Source organism: Cryptotermes secundus, unplaced genomic scaffold (assembly GCF_002891405.2).
Source record: "Cryptotermes secundus unplaced genomic scaffold, Csec_1.0 scaffold355, whole genome shotgun sequence".
NCBI classification, from domain to species: domain Eukaryota; kingdom Metazoa; phylum Arthropoda; class Insecta; order Blattodea; family Kalotermitidae; genus Cryptotermes; species Cryptotermes secundus.
In genome coordinates this window covers 451878-475197 of record NW_019737088.1, presented here as the reverse complement: position 1 = coordinate 475197, position 23320 = coordinate 451878, and the positions used below count along the sequence as shown (strand labels likewise).

Below are 23320 nucleotides of genomic sequence, written 5' to 3'. Positions count from 1 at the left end.
TCGTAACTGGACTTTATGGACAAATGTTAGTGAAGCTCATCAGTGTCGTATTTCATAAAATTCCGTTCACCTCGCGTAATTTACAGAGACAAATACGGCAGAGATAATAGGCGCATTCTTGCGAAAGAATCAAAGATTATATATTAAAAAACACACAAGGCTTACATCTCATTGAGATCTATGCCTAAAACATATCTGCCTTGTTTTAATTTTTTAGAAAATGAAAGGTAATTTTGGCGAGTCGGGGTAGCGCAGTCGGTATAGCGACTGCCTACGGGCTGGACGACCGAGGGGTCGGAGTTCGGGTCCCGGTAGGGTTAGAACTTTGTCTTCTCCATATGGTTCAGACCGGCTCTGGGGCGTATCCAGCCTGATATACAATGGGTATCAAGGGCTCTTTCCTCGGAGGTAAAGCTCCAGAGGCATGAAGCTGACCACTCACCTCCAACTAGTGCCGAAGTCAAGAAAATGTGGATCTATACATCCACTCCCCATACGCCTTCATGGTGTAGTGCTTAATTAAGCACAGGGACAACCTTACCTTTTTTAAAAATATAACTGTCCACGTGTTTAAGTTATCGCGCCAAGAAGAGGTATGGGGGAATGGAAGAACATCTCCACACATTCTGAACCTCGATAATCGAGATGGAGGTTAGTAGTCAGCTCCATGCCTCGACCACTTAGACCCAGGAAAAGTGCTCCCAGCCCCCTACTGGCGTAGAAGTCTGGTGAACACCTGAGCCTACCTGAACGCTGTGACGAAAAGGAAGTACTTTTGTACCTGCTGGGAATCGATTCACTCATTATTCGGCCTTTCAGCCCGTAGCTGTAAGAACTGAAGTACCGGGGTTACCTTTTAGATAAGCAAATATTTAATTAAATGCACACAAAATAGTTTAAATTCCGCAGTTGATATCTGTATCGCAATCCACTTTGCAACCCATTTGTGTCTGCAAAACTGAACGTCAAGGCCTGTGAGGTTATGTAAACTAACAGCGTATGATTAAATACTTTAACACCACTCAAGTTGATCCTTATGCAGACACAAGTGCCTGGCTAGATTTAGCTACAGTGTCTGAGGTGCTGAACATATTGCTAGAGTTTGGACACCACTCAAGTTCATCCTTATGCAGACACAAGTGCCTGGCTAGATTTAGCTACAGTGTCTGAGGTTCTGAACACATTGCTAGAGTTTGGACACCACTCAAGTTCATCCTTATGCAGACACAAGTGCCTGGCTAGATTTAGCTACAGTGTCTGAGGTGCTGAACATATTGCTAGAGTTTGGACACCACTCAAGTTCCTCCTTATGCAGACACAAGTGCCTGGCTAGATTTAGCTACAGTGTCTGAGTTTCTGAACATATTGCTAGAGTTTGGACACCACTCAAGTTCATCCTTATGTAGACACAAATGCCTGGCCGTATTTGGCTAGTGTCTGAGGTTCTGAACTCTTTGACCGCACATTGTCAGTCTGGACACCACTTACTACACAACACGTGATACAGTCATATTTACCTCCTATCCCTATGCGGTAGTTACTAATCACCAAAAGGACATGAAAAGTAACATAGGTACCCGCCTGTATCTGTGGCGCTAGTGTAGAACAAGTTTCCCGTCAGGAATTACGAAACTAGACTAGTACAAACATGTTTGTGTTGGACTTATCGCACTAGGGACAGCCCATGATAAGTAAAATACAATTATTACAAGCTGTGTTATCTGTTGCCAATACTAGACGAAGAGAAACATGGCAGTAGTGTTCAACGTTTTCTGCGGAAACTTTTCCCATCTTCTTCAAGAGTTCTACAATCTTCAGGGATATGAGGCCATGTACTCCTTTGAAAGTCAACCGGACTACATAGCGTTGTAGCCCAGAACTAACTCTTCTTAACACCGCTGTGAGAACCTCAAATCCTATAACGCTTTTATTATTCTCGTTTTCTTTCTTTGGCCCTTCAACGTCTTCTTTCCTCCGTTCTTCCTTCCTTCTTTACTTTTGACTCTGTTGTACTGTTCTTTCCTTCATTATTTGTTTGCTTGTTTCTTTATTTTTATATTTGATTCGTTCTGTTTGCCTTCCATTCTTCGCCTCATTTTTTTATTTTCTTCCTTTCTATTAACGTCGCTGATGGTAGCTGAAATTATATGGTCTCGAAATTTCTGACCAATGCCCTTCTCTTTCTTTCTTTATATTTTTTCTTTCGGAGCTTATTTATTTAAATAGGTCTAGAGAAGCTTCAACTACCCCTAAGTATTTGTTAACAATAATTATACTCTCTTCGTACTAAATATTCCTGCATTACTATACATGGGCGAACATTCGACTGCAGTTAATAACAAGGATGTTGTAATCACAGCCAGCAGACTATATCCATGAAAATCGACGCGTCTGCTATCGAAAACAAAATTTATTTCTTTACCTACGAACAGCAGAATTAAAATATATAAGGAGCATGAACATTAAGCTTCCAGAAATCTTAACCGGGCACTAGATAGGCGTGAGTGGTCAGTTTCACACTCCAGCTCTTGCAGGGGCCTTGCCATAAATGAGATAAGATGTGTGGGCGCTAGAACCCTTCTGGAAGGAACAGAAATATTCAGTTCTTGTCGGGAATCGAATTCCAGCCTTCTGTTTTCTAGCCGGTCTCTTTGTCTGCGAGGATCTCCCATTCACCGCACTAATAACATGCAGCTACAACCATACCCGTATAGAGCTCGATTTTACAAAACCTATCATAACGCATGATCTCATTTCGAAATTAATGAAGTGATTCCATCGGTAGTGAGTGCATTCCACAATTAATTTTTCTCAGTGTTATTATTTGGAAATTGATTATATGAAGGCGTGAAGGAAACAACGCGATTCAGCGGCCAAAATTATGTAGCGTCGAACGAGATGACTATGCATTATGGGTAAGAAATAATTGAGAGTAATGTTATTATGGCCTATTTTAAGACCGAACCCGAGAATTAGCCTTGTGGTACTTCATAAAACCACGAAATCGGTCATGAAGCTGAGATTCGAACCACGATTCTGTTAATACAGATCTGCTTATTTATCGTTACACGACATTTCTCATAGATACATGGGCTGCTCGGAAAGTAACCTCCGGTGAGCTGTTAACAAAAGAGAAACGAGAAAAAAATTATGTACAAAAAATACGTACGTATTTAAGTCACTTCTCAACGTAGTCATCGCTGGAATTGAGGCACTTGTATCACGGGAAAGGTTTTTGTATGCCCCTGTCAAAGAAGTTAGTCGCCTGTGATCCCAGCCACATTTTGACACCTTCCATCAGCTCATTAATGTTGAGGCGCTCTGATCCGAACCAGCTCTTCAGGTGGGTAACAGATGTAGTCGCTCGGAGCGAGATCAGGGCTGTAAGGAGGGTGGTCAAACAACTCCCAGCTGAAATGCTCCAGCAATTCTCGAGTACGAGCAGCTGTATTGCGGACGCGCATTTTCATGGAGGAGCACTACACCGGATGACAGCATTACACGCCCGTTGGCCTTACGCAATTCTTTTAGTGGGTCGCAATACACTTCTGACATTGTCCCTTGTTGCATGAATTCCACCACCAGCACTCCTTTCCTGTCCTGTCGCAGAAACTGTTTACGTGAGCTTTCTGGCGGACGTTTCTTTGAACTTTTTCGGCATATTTGTGCATCCACTGCTTTTATTGCTCTTTGATTTCACCGTTCACAAATGGAACCCAAGTTTCATCACATGTTACTCGTACGGTGTGATTGAGAAATTCATCGTCATCTTTGTGATACCGCTCAAAAAGACAAAGCCGAAGCAGTTCTCTGCGCACCCATGAATATTTTCGGAATCCATCTTACCCAAAACTTATGATAGCCTAGCCAAACTGCGGTAGTCTTGTAGAAAACAGTGGGTAAAATTTGTGACGATTCACACGAAACTCCTGAAGTTGTGAAGCGCCGCCTTTCACAATTTTCACACAGCTTTAATAGTTGCCGTTAAATACGAGTTTATGCTGGCTATGACGATCACAGGCAGTGCACAAGCTACTGACATTGTATTCAAATCAGCTGAAACTAATAACAATAGATGCTATTCTTTTGCATAAGAATTATATTTCTTTGCTAATAACTTGACGAAGGAAATACAAACAGGGCATAACCAGGAGCAAAGATTAACATACCGAACAGTGTTCATTTCCTGTTCCGTTGCTGTTGAAAGCAATGTTATTCTAGTACGAACAATCATTCGAAGAAACTCAATTAAGCGTACATAATGTTACAATATTTATCGCTGATATCCATACATATAACCAGTACATTCATTGTTCTTTCAAAACACATGGGCTCAATACGCCACTGACAGAAGAAAAAAAGAATGTACTCATAAACCACAGCTGTCAAAACAGAATCTGAAAAAAGACGGTATTCACAAATAACACCCGGGCCGTCCTTTTTGGTACGTATTACCACTTATGGAGCTGAACCCTTCTTGAGAAGCCGCCAATTGCGCAGCTACTCAAGAACTTTCCAGCATTTTATGGAACCCGAAGGTTCATTACCGTGTTCACAAGAGCCCTCCACTAATCCCTATCCTGAACCAAATCAATCAAATCCATACCATCCCATCCTATCTCTCGAAGATCGATTTTAATATTGTCCACATACCTACTTCTTGGTCTTACTAGTGATCTCTTTCCTTCTGGCTTTCCCACCAATATCTTACATGCATTTCTCTCGTGCTGCATACCCTGCCCAAAGCATCCTCCTTGATTTGATCATTAATTTTGGAGAATAGTACAAGTTATGAAGCTCCTCATTATGCAGTTTTCTCCAACCTCCTGTAACTTCATCTCTCTTCGGTCCAAATATTCTCACCACCCTGTTCTCAAACACCCTCGGTCCATGTTCCTCCCTTAATGTCAGAGACCGAGTTTCACAACCATACAGAATCACAGGGAAGATTATGTTATGCAGATGGTAAATAAATCCCTGCTATGTGAATCCCGAAGTTCAATAACTCTTCCCACAGAAACCGTGCACGCCTATATATCCTTCAGCATTACCTATCCAGGTAATTATCGTAGCATATACAATATATGCAATAGGCGAATAAACAAAGGTGCTATGCACCCCGTCTCTAAGGAACGGATCGGCAGACATTCCAGCGCCAAAGAATACGTATGCAACAATAGAGGAACCCATTTGTAAACAAATAACAACAGGGCTGGTTAGAAACGGTGTTTTCTGTTCGATCCGTGCAAAGCGGTTATAACGAAAGAGTACAGTTGAGAAGAACTGAGTCGAGTTCCGGAGTTGGCAGCTGCAACGGAGAACTGAGAGAGTATGCATTCGAAGGTGGTTGAGAATAATGGCAAAACAGGAATTATAGAGTGCAAAGAAGACTTCATGTGTGCTGCAGTGACAGGAAAACTGTTATGACTCCGTTACCGGGTTACGACTAATGAAGACCGAGGACACTAGTGCGTGTGTAACAGTGAACTGTGAAGTGTGTATATCAGCAATATTAATGTATCACTTGTAGTTACGAGTTCAGTGTATTCATTCATCAGTAATCTGTCAGACGACAGGTCCGCAGTCTCTTCCAAAACAGTTCCTCCACTTGATTAGATCAGGTGACAATAAATTCAATGGTCAAATTTTAAAACCCGTCTATAACTCACGCACACACCCACTACACGTCACCCAAACAGACTCTTCCTTTCAGGGTTTCCAGTACAAATTTTATATTAATTCAGCACCTATCCCAAGTGCAACAGATTTCCTGCCTATTTCATCCATATCCCCCGTGTAGAATTTTCTCTAATCCGTTTGTGCTTCTGTCTTAGCATGTTACTTAGGATCCTGTTTCGATCACATTCACAGACCAAATTTCGAGCCAGCACAAAACAATAGGTGCAACTATAGTTCTGGGTATGTAACGAATGCCGTATACCACATTCCTTCTTAAGAAGCCAATGGCTCCCTTATGGAAACAGGTTCATTGCCATGCTCACACGGCCCGAAGCTCGGTCCGATACGCCAAGACATTTATATCCCGTTTCTCTAAGAAATAATTTAATAATATTACATCTGCAAAAATATTTCTTCTTCCGGTTTTATAATGTTGTAGGGTCTGCGTATTTTTCAGTTCCATCATGTAGACTGTAGGAAGGTTCTTACTTTTGTTGACAGCTTCAGGACCGGTGAACCGCCTGCAGCGAGGCGCGTACGAATTTTGCCAATGAATCAACATGCCTGACAGTCTGTAATACCTGGAATCAAGGGAAGATATTAATTTTGTGGATCTCTTGACGCAATTAATGTTTCATGGCGAGCGCTGTGGTTCGTGCATGGGAATTTATGATTTGTCAGCAGTGGGCGGAAGTTACCAGCTCAATTAGCCGCTTGTTCTCTGTTACAATTAGCGAGCAGTGTGTCCCGTCATGGCGAGGTACTACACTTCATGGAAATGTGGATATCTGTATGACGCCTACGTGGAATACGGATCTGCTGGATAGTGTCAGAGAAAATTTCGACGTAAATTTCGTGATGAAAGACTTCCCAGCAGACAAGAAATTCAAAATTTGGTGAATAAACTTAGAGCAGCGGGACCCTTAATAGACAAGAAACAAAAGCATAAGCGCCGAGCGCTTACTGAGCAGTTAGATGACACAGGGGCCAGACTTGTACATACACGTACAGAATCACTGAAACGTCTAGCTCAAGAGACTGGAGTGTCAGAGCATAGTGCAGGAACAGCAACACATTTGCTGAAGCTTAGACCCTATAAAACTACAGTAATTCGCGATCCAGCTAGAAGGGTTCATTTTTGCAGTAGGTTTCTACAGTCTGTCGTCGAAGGTGAAATTTATCCGCAGTTGAGAGGGGCATCATTTTCAACACCTCCTGTGATCTATGAATTGTAACTACTTCATCCCGAAAGTTACCGACAAACAGGCAAATAGATTCATGGGCAAAATTCATATGCGCCTCTCAGCCGGCGGTGTACCCATCGCCGTGAAGCTCAGAGCCGTGAACCGGTCAACAGAGGTAAGAACCTCCCTGTACATGCACCACCCATCCCATGCTTTATATGATCACTCTAATAATGTACGATGGAGCGTACAAATCGTAAAGTTCCTCTCTACGGAATTTTCTCTGGACTCTTGTTATTCCCTCTTTTCAGGTCCAAACATTCTCATCAGTGTGTGCTGATGACAAAATTTCACATTCACAGAGAATACGAGGCAAATTATAGTTTTGCATATTTTAATTTTTAGTTTCTCAGATAGCAGACGGGAAGGCAAAAGATTCTCAACGAAAGAATTCCTCGAATTGAACCTCTTTATTCTGTTTCAGAATATTGATCTTTGTTTCGCATTCGAAAGATTTGTTATTACTACATTATGAGTTTATCTTGCATTCTGGTGACGACACATAAGTTAGGCCTATACTTTGTTCTGACCCGAGATCATTTTGACATATAATTTGAAAGACGTTGATGAAAAAGAAACCCTATAACTGATGTTCAGAATGACAGGTCTGTATACAGAGAGGCCCTAACAACAAAATGATTAATTACGTAAGGAAAGTACAATTATCAGTTTGGTGGTTGGATTTAATGTGTACCCCTTTGTGGCAAGACCTGGAACAGTTTGTTCTTTCAGAAAGTCTTCTCTGATTTTAAATGATTTTGTGGTGTGTGAGACAGGTTGGACCGAAGAGAGATGACGTGGCGGGAGGATGGAGACAACTGCATAATCAGGAGCTTCATAACTTGTATCTTCTCCAAGTATAATTAGAATGCTCAGGTCAAGGAGGATGAGGTGGGCAGGGCATGTAGCACGAATGGAAAAGGAGGAATGCGTGTAGGATATTGGTGGGAAAGCCAGAAGGAAAGAGACCACTGGGAAGACCAAGGCTTAGGTGGGTGGACAGTATTAAAATGGATCTCAGAGAGATAGAATGGGGTGGTATGGACTGGATGGATCTGGCTCAGGATAGGGACCAGTGGAGGGCTCTTGTGACACGGAAATGAACCTTCGGGTTCCGTAAAATGCTGGGAAATTCTTGAGTAGCTGCAGAGTTGGCGGCTTCTCAATAACGGCTCAGCTCCATGGGTGAGACAGGTTGGCTCATCTACACGTATATTTGAAGGATGGAAGAAGAATACGGTACACCGGTACCGACCAGTCTTATTGGTATGTTGCGTGTAGGCCCTAACAGCAGGGCCGTTATTGCGCTTGGCCCTGAAACTGATCCTCTGTGACATAAAAACGCAAAACATGTCACGTGATTCTTTTTACACGTCGCTAGCCTGTCATCGGCAGACGCTGACTCGGCCGGAAGGTAGGCACGTTGTAATTCTAGCAGGAGAAGCCAAAGGAGGGCTCCATTTAATAGTATTTTAATTACGCCAAATCGCAAGGACCCCACCATCCTTACAATTTAGGGCCTGAAGTCAAGACTCCACCGTTTAGTATAAAATTAGAGAACCGTGGTTCACGGGCGGGGTTGGAATTGCCAGCAGACGCCATCTACTTCGTTTCAGAATGCCTTTTAAAGAAGGAATTTACGTGCCTTAAGAAGTAACTCACATTCCTGACGGAGATATATAGGAACGAATTCCTGATCCTCCAGTGTAATAATTTCCTTTATAGCACACAGGCCCAGTGATCATTCGCGGGATCTTCTTGATCTGGTTCTGAAGAGCCATAGCCATCTCCATTTCTGCTCACGAGCTGTAAGAATTTTGGGATGTATGTAAACAAATGAATTGACAAAATAAGAGTTTATTGAGGACGGAACAAGCCATTTCTGAAGCTCATAAAATGGCAGGATGTCCGACTGAAAACTTAAAAAGATGGCGAGTTTCGACTGTTTAGCTGTGCTGCACATCTGTCGTTAAACAAGATACATATCATATTTGCACTTGTTTTGTTGTTTGTTTTCTTTGAGACTTTTTGTAATCTGTTGTTTATTTCTGATTTTTTTTTGAACTTCGCGTTTCTTCAAACTTCTTTCTGCGACTTCTAGGCCTACAATTTGTTGAGAGGTTTTCTTGAATGTTTTAGTGAATGCAGAGATTTTGTGGTTAGTTTCTAATGGCTGTTTTGGGGAATTGTTTGCGATTTGTTTAGAGACTTATTCTTTGGGCTTGTTTACAGGCGGCAGGACTCGAGCTGAAGGAAAATTTGGCGACGGGCGCTGCAACGTGGCCATACCCGTCCGTCTATCACCCTTACGACGCCGCTGCCTTCGCTGGATATCCATTTAATGGGTAAGTTGTGAGACAGCACTCTGCTTACCGTGCCCACATACACTGAGTTCGTAACACAGTGGCTTGACTCCTCATACAGACTTCCTATTATCCTTTGCACCTTCACGAGTATCAGCTGAAATTGCCCATGCAAGCACCTCATCACATTCATATATTTTGTGTCCACATCAAACTGCTGTTTTGGACGCGCCATAGCTCAAGCGGTTAGTCGCTGGCTTCCCACCGCGGCGGCCCGGGTCTGGTCAAGTGAGATTTGTCGTGGACAAAGTGGCGCTGGGGCAGGTTTTCTCCGAATACTTATGTTTCCTCTGCCAATCTTCATTCCACCAATTGCTCCACAATCACCCTCACCTATCATCTGGGGCTGGTAAAATAGGCCAGAAGTGGCCGCAGTACAAGCGACTTAGTCCCACCCCACAAGCAATAAAAAACTGCTGTTCCCACCGGTATAGGTATACACGTAGAACAATTTGTTTAGGCATCAATTTAATATGGAGCTTGTAAGCATAAAACCAGGACGAATTCCATTAGTTGCATGAGGTCGAAGTTAGAATAGGACTCTAGGCCGTGCCATAGCTCAGACGCTTCCCATCTCGGCGGCCTGGGTTCGAGCACAGGTCAGGTCGTGTGGGATTTATGGTGAACAAAGTGGCACTGTGGCAGGTTTTCTCCGAGTATTTAAGTTTCCCTTACTAGTTCTCATTCCACCTACTGCTCCACACTCATCATCTGTCGTCCGGGGCTTTTACAGTAGGCCAGTAGTTGCTGCAGTACCAAGTTGACTCAGTCTCACCCCACCCCAAGAAACTAGATTGTGACTCGATATAGCACGGAGCACAAGCGAGTGCATAGCATAACATAAGGAGCAGGATAATGGTTGTATCTTTATACGGCTTTACCCGACTTCTAAAGCCAACACATGAGAAGTACGTATAAAAGCCTACGCTACTGTACTGACTATTTGTAAATTTTCATTCCTCTGTGGTATTGTTATCGGTACAGAGCGCCTCCCCTACACAGAACTGCTCGGGGTTCCAGTTCAGGTTTCTGCGATGTTGTGACAAGTGTGTAGAACTAACGAACAAGTTCCCTTCGAAAATCGAAACGTGAATAATAATTCTATCTGCAGTTTTCCCAGTGTAAGTGTTTAGCATATTCTGTTGTTACTCAATGACAACACGTTATCTTCAAATTCTTACAAAAGACTGGAATACTTTTCAAAGATAGTAACTTGTCTACAGCGAGAAAATGACTGAGAATCCTTCATTTCATGATTCTCTGTCGTTACGAAATTGAACAGAGAGCACAAATAACCCAAAATATCCAATACCGATGTAAGAATAAGACGTGCTATGTGCGACAGGCAGGCATTTGCGGCCTGTACGGGAATGTGTACAGTCCTGGAATCTTTAAGAGCCGGTGAAAGGTCTACTGATTATACTTTATTTATGGATTTCATGCAGTAATGAGCTTCGATTTAATGCAAGGCAAATGTGGAAGAACAACTTGTCGGTAATAAGAACACAGTTTTACTGTTATCTTTGCTCACGATGACGACATCCCGTTCACTGTATTTTGGAGTGTCCAGTGCGCACGATTACAGCAGACCTTAGTAATTAATATGGCAAATACTGCCCGCTTAGGATACACAGGTGTTGGACAAAATACTGGAAATACTACAGATACTGTACACGTTTCTTTATTAATGTGGTGTTGGGCCACCTTTTGCCTTCAGTACAGCCGCAGTCCTTGGAATGGAATCGTACAAGTTTCGAACAGTCTCTAGCGGAATTTTGTACCACTCTTCTTAAGGAACAGCTTCATGTTGCTGTAGAGAAGTTGGAGGTGGGAACCTGTTCCTCACCCCAGACTCCAAAACTGACTAGAGTGGTTTAATGATGTTCAGATCTGGTGATTGTGCTAGCCAAGGAAAATGCTGAAGCTCACCTACATGCTCTTCAAACCATGACTAATCAGTGTCAGCTCTGTGAATAGGAGCATTGTTGTGTTGGAAAACTCCTTCGCTGTTCGGAAATAATGTCTGCATCATGGGGTGCACCTGATTACGCAACCTGTCTCCCTTGCAGCAATTCGGCCACGAAGGGTAGTAATGGGACCAACGGAATAATGTACCGCGACATTGCTGCCCAAATCACCATAAAACCTCCCCCTGTTTCACTGTTGGAACCAGCAGTTCCGAATTGCAGCCTTCCTTGGGCGTTCTCCAGATGCTAAGTCCTCCCCCTGTTTCACTGTTGGAACCAGCAGTTCCGAATTGCAGGCTTCCTTGGGCGTTCTCCAGATGCTACAAGTAACTCTTCCTGGTGTAGGGAACGGCGTGAAGGTCGACTCATCTGACCATATCACGCGCACATTTCAGGTTGTCTGATGTCCACGTTTTTTTGGCCGTGACTGCATCGTTTACGCATCTGAGCATTACTTTCAGTAATCAGAGGTTTAGCCATTGCAGCCCTACCTCCGCCGCGGATGTTGGATTTGTGAAGCTCACAGCGGACAGTTTTTCTGGAAACGGGATCTTCAAGATGAATACATATATTGAGTTCTGCTGTCACCTGTACTGCAGTACTTTTGTGATTTTTCTAAATAATCTTTCTCAGCGTATAAACGATCTCTTTCTGTCAGTGTTGAATTTCGCCAGTTGTTCCTCTTCGCTTTTGTTGTCTTCCAATGATTCGTATATGCCGCCATAACCTTAAAAACTCTCGCCCTCGATGCACTTAATAATGTGGCAATGTTGTCACAATGCGCCAGCCAAACACGCACCAACGATCGGACAATTATCACATTTTGGAATCCTTTCACACGAACTGTCAGTCAACACAATCAGTAATACACTTACACGAGCACTACAGATTGTAAACAAACGGAAGAACTTTCAATGTTGCCACCTGAAATTCTTTCACTGCAGCCAACACAAACTCTATTCCTAATTAGTGTATGTTACTAGCGTTAATGTGGAAATTACTGGAAATGAAGAAACAATAACGATGTAGAAGGAAGTGGTCGTAGCCTGTTTTGGGGCTTACCCGAATATTTGCCTGCTGAATCTGACGACCGTTTTGCAGCGTTTAAAATATCTGACGCCTTCTCAGCTACTATGTATGTATGCTCTGACTGAAAGCAAACGCAAGAGTTCGAATTTAATTTGAAAAGAGTAAAGCTGTGTGAACGCATGTAAATGTGAAAGTTGAGTTACTTATAACTGAGGCCGTGCCATAGCTCAAGCGGTTTGTCGCTGGCTTCCCACCGCGGCGGCCCGGGTTCGGTCTAGTGGGATTTGTGGTGGATAAAGTGGCGCTGGGGCGGGTTTTCTCCGAGTAATTCGGTTTCCCCTGCCAGTCTTCATTCCACCAAATTCTCCATCATAATCACCCAGGGCAGGTACAATAGGCCAATCAGTGGCCGTCGTGCCGAGTGGTCCCAGCTGGACTCCACCCCCAATAAGTGAATTTTTAAAATGTTAGTTATAACTGAAGCTCATTTCCCATCAAAGAAAAAGAACCGTAGGCCTACATACGCCTATTTACAGCGACAGTGATTCTCTTTTAAAGTAACTTCATGAAATTTCCGTGAGACATTTTACTGAACCTCAGCTTGCGCAGAGAAAATATTGTTACGCGCCAAATTTATAATACTAATTCTCCCATTTAGCGAACTTGCAACATTCGAGCAGGTTGGTATTTGATCATAGCAATTCTCCGTCTTCTGATTTCTTCGTGGATCTTGAACTTTTCCTCTGTTGACTGAAACGTTAAAAATGTAAATGTCCTTCATAATTTGCACTGTTCTCTTAACACTTTGAGTAACGTAACGGAAGACGGCCGAATATACGAAATATACGGCAAATACATACAAACATTCTGTCAGCAAACTCCAAGAAGTCTTTTAGAGACATTTGTGAATAAAACATTCAGGGAGATGTTGCAAAAGTGTGCTTGAAGGTGTAGAGTGCATTCAGCTGGCTAAAAGTAGGGTACAGTGGCGAATTTAGATGAATACGATAGTATGCTTTTAGATTTCACGAAAGCAAAGCCACATCCAGATGACCAACTATCAGCTGCACAAGGAAGACCCTCTGTACCAAATTCACATATAAAGTTAAGTGCTAAGAGACGGAGATCATTATGGGGTTGTTTCATTTTTTAGTTTCTGAGTAGTTGAGTGGTTAGATAGGGCGGTGTATGGTTGAATGGGTAGACGGGCACATTTAGGCAAGCAGATAACTCGCTTCTGGGACGGTGGTGCCTAGTGATCTTGTAGATAGGCACAGAAGTTTCAGAGGAACTACTCATTCCATCGTCTGCCGTGAATAATGATATAGAAGATCCATTCGAAACGTTGACACTTATCTACATCCCAGAAGGCAAGCACTCAATCACCGCCTTGGATTCACACTTCATTTGTGAGATAGGCAGATAATTCTGTTAAATAGCCAGTGACTTACACAGTTGGGCCGTTCCCTACTTGTAAATCGCCTACAGTCCCTGAACTATGCTGAGGAAGACCGAAGTCTGGATATTAGGAAATCACTTAGACATTTGCCTTTGCAGTGGAGCAGTGTCACTGGAGGAACTGCTTACAGAATTACGTAAAGGAGAGACAGCGCGGCAGTAAATAACAACGCCTGGACATTCCCCGCCAGGGGAAAGACCCTCGGCTACAGTAGAGCGGATGCACTCTTCGCGGTCTGGAACTGCACATTATCGGAGATCCTCCGGCCGCTAAATAATAAACGAGCTGCAGAGGACTACAGGATGCGGGAGCGACCAATGTATTGTTACCACAGCCCGCCGCCTAGTGCCGCTTGCTTCGGGGACAAAACCTAAACGATAGAAAGGCGTGCCGTACTTAACCCACCGTTTTCAGCCAGCTTTTGTTTGATATTACCGCGTTTTACAACAAAAGTTGTTTCATTTCCAGCTAAATGCCTTGAACTCACAGCTTCTAAAGAGACCAGCGATCGGAAGCAACAGATATTGTCATTTCTTGTAATAAATCGTGTTACAAGTGAGTCAGATGTTCAGTCAGTTGTAACAACCCCAAAAAGCATAAACGACACCAGCCAGTTGAATCAGAAGAGACTAACAATAAAGTTTTAAACAGAACTTGTTAAAATATTGAAATTATAACAAACCTTGTTACCACAATTATTTAGAGGTATATATATACTTCTCTCATTTTTAAACTCATAATGAAAGCTTACTGATCACAATACATCCCTGCTAATTTTAAATACGAAAGAAATACATTTTCAGTCATAAGACAGGTCCCATTATTTCAATTTTAATTAATTTTCTTCCGGACGTGTACTGTGTTGAAAAAGTAGTATTGCTGAGTCTATCGGTAGCTGTACAGTCCTTCTGTTGGACCTTGGGCGTTTTTCAGTTTCTTAATCCTATACACAGTCTGTAGGACTTCTTGGACGGAGGATCAGCCCGTCGTAAGGCCGGTACCTACACACAAAACATCACAAACACAGAATAAATGCACACAGACATCTATGCTTCGAGTGGAATTCGATCCCACGATCCCAGTGTTTGAGCGGGCTAAGACGGTTCATGTCTTATAAAGCGCGGCCACTGTGATCGGCATAATATTATTGCTAAGTCAGTCAGAGAAAAAAATATTAAAATGGCAAACAGTGATTTAAATATGGGCCAGTCATCTCTTCTGTTGCTGCGAGAACGTGTTTACCGAGCCATTGCCCAGAAACGGCTCATCTCGCGGTCGTTGCATAGCAGCGGCTCTACACGCTACAATATCTGTCATGAGGTTTTCATCACTCACGCCAAATGAAGTTTTGAATGATGCCTTCAAATAGCCCATACGCGTCTACTTCCAGATTAACTCTATACAGTATAATCTTTGCAGGAGAAGAACCGCTTTACATAACTACCAATCAGTCTTTACCAACACTTTCGAAGACGTACTGATAGAAACAGTGTTTGACTGAATGAAAGAGCATTGCAGCCAGTGGTGCTTAAATGAATATTTAACTCCTCAAAAGAAGGTGTCAGTGGCTTTGTATTGTGTGAAGGCATTCAGAGCCATATAAGACCAACTTCCTCTGTTTAATGCAGGTGTTCAGACAGTGAGTGGCCTTCTCAGTCACGTCAACGGAAGAAACGTCTGTTAAGGTCTGTTCCTGATATTGATTCTGTTTGTGGTGGGTCCTTGCACCGTGTTTATGTGTGCAGTGTTGCCGAAGTTCCAGAGGTATATATTGCCTTCATTTGTAGTGTTGATCCTGAAGTTGGAAGCAGTGTGCTCCTCCGAAACGTCGGTAACACAGCCAACATCTGCATAGTGTATATTACCAGCAGAACAGCGATGAGGCCAATGTCATTAATGTCCCTTCTATCGACATTTTATATGATGTAATAACATGGCTACGGGTGGAATAAAGAATTCTTCTCGAACGGCCCATGCAGTTTGTTAATGGCTGAAGAGATCACCGCTGACGAAGGCGCTTACAGCGAATGCAGTAAAGGCAAAGCGATTATTCTTTGTTTACTGAGAAATGATAAAAATCGCAAGATCACAGTAACAATTTATTGCCCTTTCCGGCTCTTTTCTTTTTTATCCGAGATATGATCGTACACTCTTTAAACAAAGAGCACAAAATGAACGTTTAACGTGTAGTTCTTGTCTGTTTATCCATTCTTATGGTTGGAGCTTCCAAAGCACTTGACGGATTTTCACTGAGACGTGATATGACTTTGTTATTACATCTTTGTTGCCAGAGTAATTCAATCTCCTTTCACATCGGTTAATTAGAAACTCTTCTCAATTAGAAGTTCATCAGATCTCCGTACAAAATGTTCCTCATGGGGAACAGAGGTACATGGGTATGAAGGCGAACATACATGATCAGTCGCGCGTTTGCACAGTATGACTCCGTAGAGTTTGTGCGCCGGAAAATAAACGGATTTAAAAATTCTGAAAAATGAGGTTAACGTAACCAGCGGAGGAGGCGGAGTTGCTTGTGCAGTGAATGGGAATATTTGGGGCACTATGCTACAGGCCGGAAGGTCGCGGGTTCGATTCCCGGTGAGTGCATTGTTTTTTTGAATTGGCCTAAACCTTCGATCCGCACTGTGGCGCTGGGGTCGACTTGGCCTCTAACAGAAATGAGTACCAGGAATCTTCCTGGGAGGTAAAGCGCGCCGGCGCGTAAGGCTGGCAGCCTCACCGTCATCTGTGAGCCTATTGTCTAGAAAATGTGGGTGCCCCGATGTCTCACAACTCTATGGGCCTCCACGGTCTGTCACAGGGATGAATGGAAATATTAATTTGCCCTTGCTTTATGAGAACATTCCTTAACGTTAGGGAGGTAACTAGACAGAAGCGAAACGATCTATTAAATTACATGTCTGACCGGATTACGTAATAGATGCTGTATAAATTTGTTTATCGCAAATTTTCGAATATGCGACTACGGAAATTTTTCTCATGTGTAGACCGAAGAAGGGCACGTTTTGTCTCGTAAAACTTCATGAGAAAATGAAAATACGAGTATTAAATCTTTAAAGCCTTGCTTTCGTAATCTTGAAAGTTAGGCAACGTTTTTGCTTCATGTTGAAAAATGGAAAATATTCTAATTTAAAAGAAGTTGGGTAGTGATGGTGATATCATTTTGGGGGGGGGGGAAACAATGCCAATTAATCATGTTTATGTCAGGTAATTTTTTCTTACATACACGATAATGGGACAAGTTTTGTGCATACAAGTATATGGACCACAAAATCGATATGCACGCTAACAGCGAACTTTCAGCGGAGTGTTTTGTCTTTCCCTAATAGATATTCTCCCGTACTTCGTTCCGAAACGTCGGTTTTAAGATACGGTCGGTGTCAACTCAGTGCGCAGTGGATTCGGTAGAGTGACAGACACTGAGACCCACCGAACCAGGCTGCTTCTCCAAAGACAAAGCGGCAGGAGCTCAAAGCTGACCACTCACCTCCGTCTAGTGCGGAGGTTAAGAATAGTAGTTATAGGTCCGCTCACTCACCCGTACGTCCTAATGGTACTGTGCTTAGTTAATTAAGCACGAGGATAACTATGCCTTATCTATAACAGCGCAGATACATTTAAGAGGGGTCTTTGTTAACATTGTCACGATTTATGGGCGTGACTACTAAGACGGGGTTTGGATTGGTAATTGGATTCATTGCTCACTACTTGTACAATCACTCGTAATCACAATCAGTTACAAGAACTCTCAATCAGTCTTCAGCCGAACCCTTCTTCCTTGACTGCCGAGAACTCGCTACATTCTAACCTACGACTCGTCTGTCTACTTCTGTCCCTGGACTCATGTGAAATCTTCAAGTCAGAGTCAGAGTCACTTTATGGGCCGGCGGGCCACCGCCAGTCAGTTCGTCTTGGCGACAAGCCTCTTTGAGACGACCAGTAGTTTTTTTCCCAACTTAATATTTTTCATAGTCGTCATATAACATCGTCTCTGAGAAGAGGATGGGTCTGTAGTTTACAACTGCTACTGGTCCTCACCAGCGCAGTCATTCTCAGGTCCCACTCCCGCGGGACTCGTGACCACGTGAACTCTTGGAGCCAGGGTCACTCACTGTTGCCTCGGGGCAAACACGATAGAAAACATGTCCATTGCCTAGCAATGGACGTCCTCTATTGTAGGCAATGGACGTCCTCTATTGTTGCGTATTTGCTGGAACGCGCTTATTGAGTCGTTGCTTAGCGATGGAGTATGTGAAACTGTGCCGATCACGGTAGCCTAGCGGTCTAGGGCATGTAATGTCTTCGCTCGCTCGGAAGCCGGGATCGTGGGTTCGAATCCCACACAAGGCATGAATATTTGGTATGTGTTTTTGTTGTCCTGTGTTTAGGTAGAGGCCTTGCGACGAGTTGGTCACTCGACCAAGGAGTTCTAACGTCTGTAAAATGATCATGAAACTGAAAATTAGAGATAAGGGTCCAAGGGGGCTGTAGAGCCAGTGAAAGAAAAATATGCGAACCCACATAGAAAACCTCTTGCGACATCTGTAGTTGCATGCATTTATTGCGGGCGTTGCCTAGTAATGGATGTACTCTATTGTTGATTCCATATTTGTTGCTGGTTATTTATCGAGTCTTGCTTGGCGATGGGTATACGCTTCACATTATGAAGGAATTCCGAGCCAAGTTCGTAAGGCATCACCATTCTTCAGCAAATGAACACGTATCCTGCATAATACAGCGGTGAGGACTGAAATGCTGTGGTTCGAACGTCTCAGCGTTTCTCCCGCCCTGCGGTAGGAGTCGAGCATCTCTTGTGCGTGAACGTGAGTGGACCTAACACTCCAAGAGAGGCATAACTGGAGACATTAGTCTCCCATAAAGCAAAATGAGGGAATGGGACGTGAAAATGATTAGCAACATATGTGATCGCGAATTAATGAGGAAAATATTGCTCTTTCATTTCTCGCCTTACAGAGGACAAAGAAATGAACAGATACGGTACAAACTCGCCCCTCCCGGTCTCTTTAAAACGTAATTAAAACGCAATACGTCATACTGAAGTATCCTACAGTGGAAAGGCTTCACCCTCCCGCCATCCTGTCACACTGAGAGACAAATCTACCCTTGTCACTCACCGTGGTACCACATGTGCTTTCACTGCCACCCCGTCAAGAGGGTTCACGCACCCAGAAATGCCTCTCATGACCGAACTCTTTGCTGTTGCCATGTAGCTGAAATAAGGCACATTTCATTTATTTCTATCCATTAAAGTAATAGTTAGCAACTAGTGGGTCGCATTCAGAGAACTATCTTCACCGACAGCATGAATTTGGTGGCAGATTGCCTCATGCTCAGGTATGAAGGTACGGTATGAAGGCGTGTGGGGCAGTGGATATAGAGATCCACATTTTCTTGAACTCAGCACTAGTTAGAGGTGAGTGGTCAGCTTCGCGCCCTGGCTGCTTTACCCCCGGAGAAAGATCCCCCGGTACCCATTTAATAGGAGGTTGGGTGGACCTCAGAGCCGGTCTGGACGGCGTAGAGAAAAGGAAAGTCTTTATCCTAACGGGACTCTTTTAACTCCGACCCTTCGGCCGTCCAGCCTGTAGCCAATCGCTATACAGACTACGCTATCCCGCCTCATATGAAATGCTGTAGCATGAAAAAAAGAAGTGTCTGGTCTCATTTTCCAACTTTCAGAGGAAGAATATTTTATGACGACGTTCCATGCTCATCGCTTTTCACTCTCTTTACCCATGAATCAAAGCAATCTTTCAGATCCACTCGACTCTCTGCATTATATTCACTGTTGTCTCCTCAAAAGTATGTTTTAACAAGTCGTAGCGCTTCTTTCCAGTCTCTGACAACGTAGTCCATGTCTTGCTGTTGCATACTCTCAGGAGATGGTTAGTATAGACCCAAATATTAAATTTGTAGAAGGACTGTATCCTTTTTTTGATTTGTTTCATTCTGGTCCGTCACACTAACAATATTACAAATGATAAAACAGTTCCGTCCAGTGTGACTGTTGANAAGTCCAAAAGAAGTACAGTATACACCATCGTCAGAATCCCTTCAAGTCTATGTGACTGTTGAAGCTTTTACTACTTCACTTCTTAGCACCCTAACATGTTTCGGTCCCTATAGACCATCATCGGAGGGAACATCAATACTTTTAGAAACTACTATTACATTAAGTGTTTTGATTTTTAAAGTACATAAATATACAATATTTGTAATATACACTTTGTACAAAATCCAAATTTCTTACAACTACAGCAACTGTCCTTGATACATTAAAGTTTTTTAAAATATATTAAAATATTTTTTTAATTCGCTTAGTGGGGGGTGGAGTCCAACTGGGTACACTCGGCACGGCGGCTACTGATTGGCCTATTGTAGCGTGCCCCATGTGATTATGATGATAGAGAATTTGGTGGAATGAAGATTGGCAGGGGAAACCGAAGTACTCGGAGAAAACCCACCCCAGCGCCACTTTGTCCACCCCAAATCCCACTCTTGGAATATTACTCTTACGGTTCTTTTCTGCTGCTGCTTTTCGGTTTTATTTTCTTTACATAATTTGGGTCAGGTTCTTGTTTGTCATTTACCTGTTTCATTATTCTAGATCATCAATCCTTCCTTTTCGTCAAGATATTTTCTTTCTACATACTATAGCGTAGCTCGGATATGACAACATTCGTACAGAATTTTGGCTGGGAAACTTTTCGGTCACTTGAAACACCGAGAATAAGACTGTAGTAGGATAATATTAAAATGGCAGCTGCGGTTAACACGTATGTTGTGAGAACGGAAGGCAGCTACAACTGGCTCTGGATATTCTCCAGTGACTGGCTTTATTATTGACATTGTTGTTGAACCTTCGAATTGTATTCCAAAGTTCGGACAGACGAAGAAGACATTCCGTAAGGCGTTCTTTGTTTGACGCGTTTCTGTATACTGTTGCGTACAGGGACCGTTTCTGTGGACACTGTCTAATAACGTTCGTGAAACAGTTCGATCAGTCTTTATAATGGACGTTACGAAGAGAGCACAACATGAGGGATCATGACGAGTACTGGAAGTCACTTGCAGGTCGTGAGAAATGAAACAGTTCAACATCGATTAATAGTCAGCAGTATTTCAGTTCAAAAGAACCGGTTTATTTATTAGTTGACATCATATTATGTAAGATTGTAGGTTTTCACTGCGGTGACTGTGAAGAATGCCGTCTTCTGGGATGTGGTGCCGTGTAGATATTGTGTTAACCGACGTTTCGGAGGAACGTATCGCCTCCATCTTCAGAGTAACCTTGCCTTTCTCCCCGACTCGATCCTATACTTGCTGGCCCATCTCCACAGACCCTTCCCCTCTCCTCCGTTGATTTCACATGTGGCCTATTCTCCCTCCTTTCCTCTTCTTATACAGCTGGGTGCTTTTGACTGGTGGCTCAGTCTGCAACCACCTGCTCATGCTGTACTCGCTCTCGGATTTCTTATACCCTGAAGATGGAGGCGATACGTTCCTCCGAAAGGTCAGTTAACAATATCTACGCGGCGCCAGATCCCAGAAGACGGCATTCTTCATCAACATCACATTAGTTCCAAAGTTCTAAAGAAATCAGTAATTTCGTAGAGCCCTAGATGTATTTGGTTTATGTAGTTACTTGCTGGAAGGAGGATGAGGTGGGTAGGTCATGTAGCACGAATGGGGGGAGACAAGGAATGCGTATAGGATATTGGTGGGAAAGAGACCACAGGGAAGACCAAGGCGTAGGTGGGTGGACAATATTACAATGGATCTTAGAGAGATAGGATGGGATGGTATGGATTGGATAGATCTGGCTTAGGATAGGGACCAGTGGAGGGCTCTTGTGAACACGGTAATGAACCTTCGGGTTCCATAAAATGCTGGGAAATTCTTGAGTAGCTGCAGAATTGGCGGCTCCTCCAGAAGGGTTCAGCTCCATGAGTAAGTTAGTTGCTGGAATATTTATGAAGCTCCAGTGTGGTAACTGATGTACAACTTGAGGCCCGAAATAGGACGGATTAGGTGTTCGTGTGTGAGTGTGGATATTGCAGCTGGTTTTATTACCTCACCGTGTAATGTTCACGTCAGTGCACTTAGCTGTGGCATCACACCGTGGGGCATGTTTTATGGTTACTCTCAGACAGCACGCAACCTTACCGGTGGCAGCACTCAGCAAAGCGTGTTTTGTATCTGTACCGTTTAAAATAAATAGGCGTTCTTTGTGCGGAGCGAAACACAAATAACGACCTAAAGGTCTATTGTTAATCTACGTGTTACCTCAATTTCTGACCACTTCTTTGACCATTTCCACCTGCTTCAGGCCTAGACACGTTTTGAGGTGATCTTCTGCACACTGCGAATTATTTTTCCTAGCAGAGAAGACCCAATTAACGTTCGGATTACAGAGTCATTAGATGTAATGATGAAGAGAAAGGACATTTTTCCTTATGGGAATCGAACTTCGTGCTTCCACTGCATAGTCACTTTAAATATCTGTTCAATAATTTCAATTCATTTCTTCATTATGTATGTGCCGAACCAACAGCCGCAAGGCCAATTACAGACAGCACAGTGTAGATAAAAGTAGTTACATACTGGACAAACACAACATAAAGTCAATAATGCTAAAATTTATAATAGTTTTAGTTCTTTATTTATTTACATGCTCACTTAGAAGTTCAAAGGTCAAATATAATACAAGTACGAGCAAAAGAAGGAAATAAAAACATACACAAACAAAAAGACAAAACATTGAAACCCCTATCGTTTAGACAATAATAAAAATAATAACTGCATTCTTACCAACCACCTGGCCACATTTGCAGATAACATTGTAATCCTGTCCTCCCCTACAAACCCTAATAGAGCGTCCGAAGCATTACAGAACTACTTAAAAGTTCTCCAGGAGTGGCTACGACTATGGAAAATCAAAGTGTATAATACTAAATCAGCACAAATAACATTCACCACCAAACGTAGGACGTGCCCACAAGTTACAATAAACAACGCACCAATTCCTGAACAGTCCGCAGGCAAGCACCTCCGACTCCACTTAGACCAAAAACTAACATGGAAAGCTCAGATCCAAGCTAAGAAACTGCAGTTAAGAACAAAAGCAAGAAATATGAACTGGCTATTAGACAAAAACTCCCAGCTGTCAATGGCAAATAAACTCCTAATCTACAAAGCCATATTAAACCCATCTGGACATATGGGATTGAACTGTGGGGATGCAGTAAACCCTCCAATACGAAAGTTTTACAAACGTTTCAGTGAGAAAATGCTACGCTCAATAACAAACGCTCCGTGGTTCGTATCCAATGAAACCCTTCATGCAGATCTCGGAATACCCTTCATAAAGGAAGTCATCAACAAAAAAGCCATCAAATATAGAGATCGCATCGTAGACCACGACAGCCATGTAATAAATGAACCCGCCGCTCAACCCCTGGCGAACAGAAGGCTCCAACGTCATTGGCCACAAGACCTAACCTAGACGACGCATGAAGACTCATCAGTGGATGGTAA

The 23320-nt window shown here is 43.0% G+C and overlaps 1 protein-coding gene and 1 long non-coding RNA gene across 2 annotated transcripts in view; one reads left to right on the top strand and one right to left on the bottom strand.

The window, feature by feature from the left end:
- LOC111870084 (iroquois-class homeodomain protein IRX-3) overlaps positions 1 to 23320 on the top strand; it is a 162537-nt gene that overhangs the window by 82842 nt on the left and 56375 nt on the right. The window contains exon 3 of the mRNA XM_023862067.2: positions 9156 to 9268. Coding sequence (XP_023717835.1) covers positions 9156 to 9268 — 113 coding nt within the window. The remainder of the gene's footprint in view (positions 1 to 9155; positions 9269 to 23320) is intronic.
- LOC111870085 overlaps positions 1 to 23320 on the bottom strand; it is a 192813-nt gene that overhangs the window by 117287 nt on the left and 52206 nt on the right. The window lies entirely within an intron of this gene.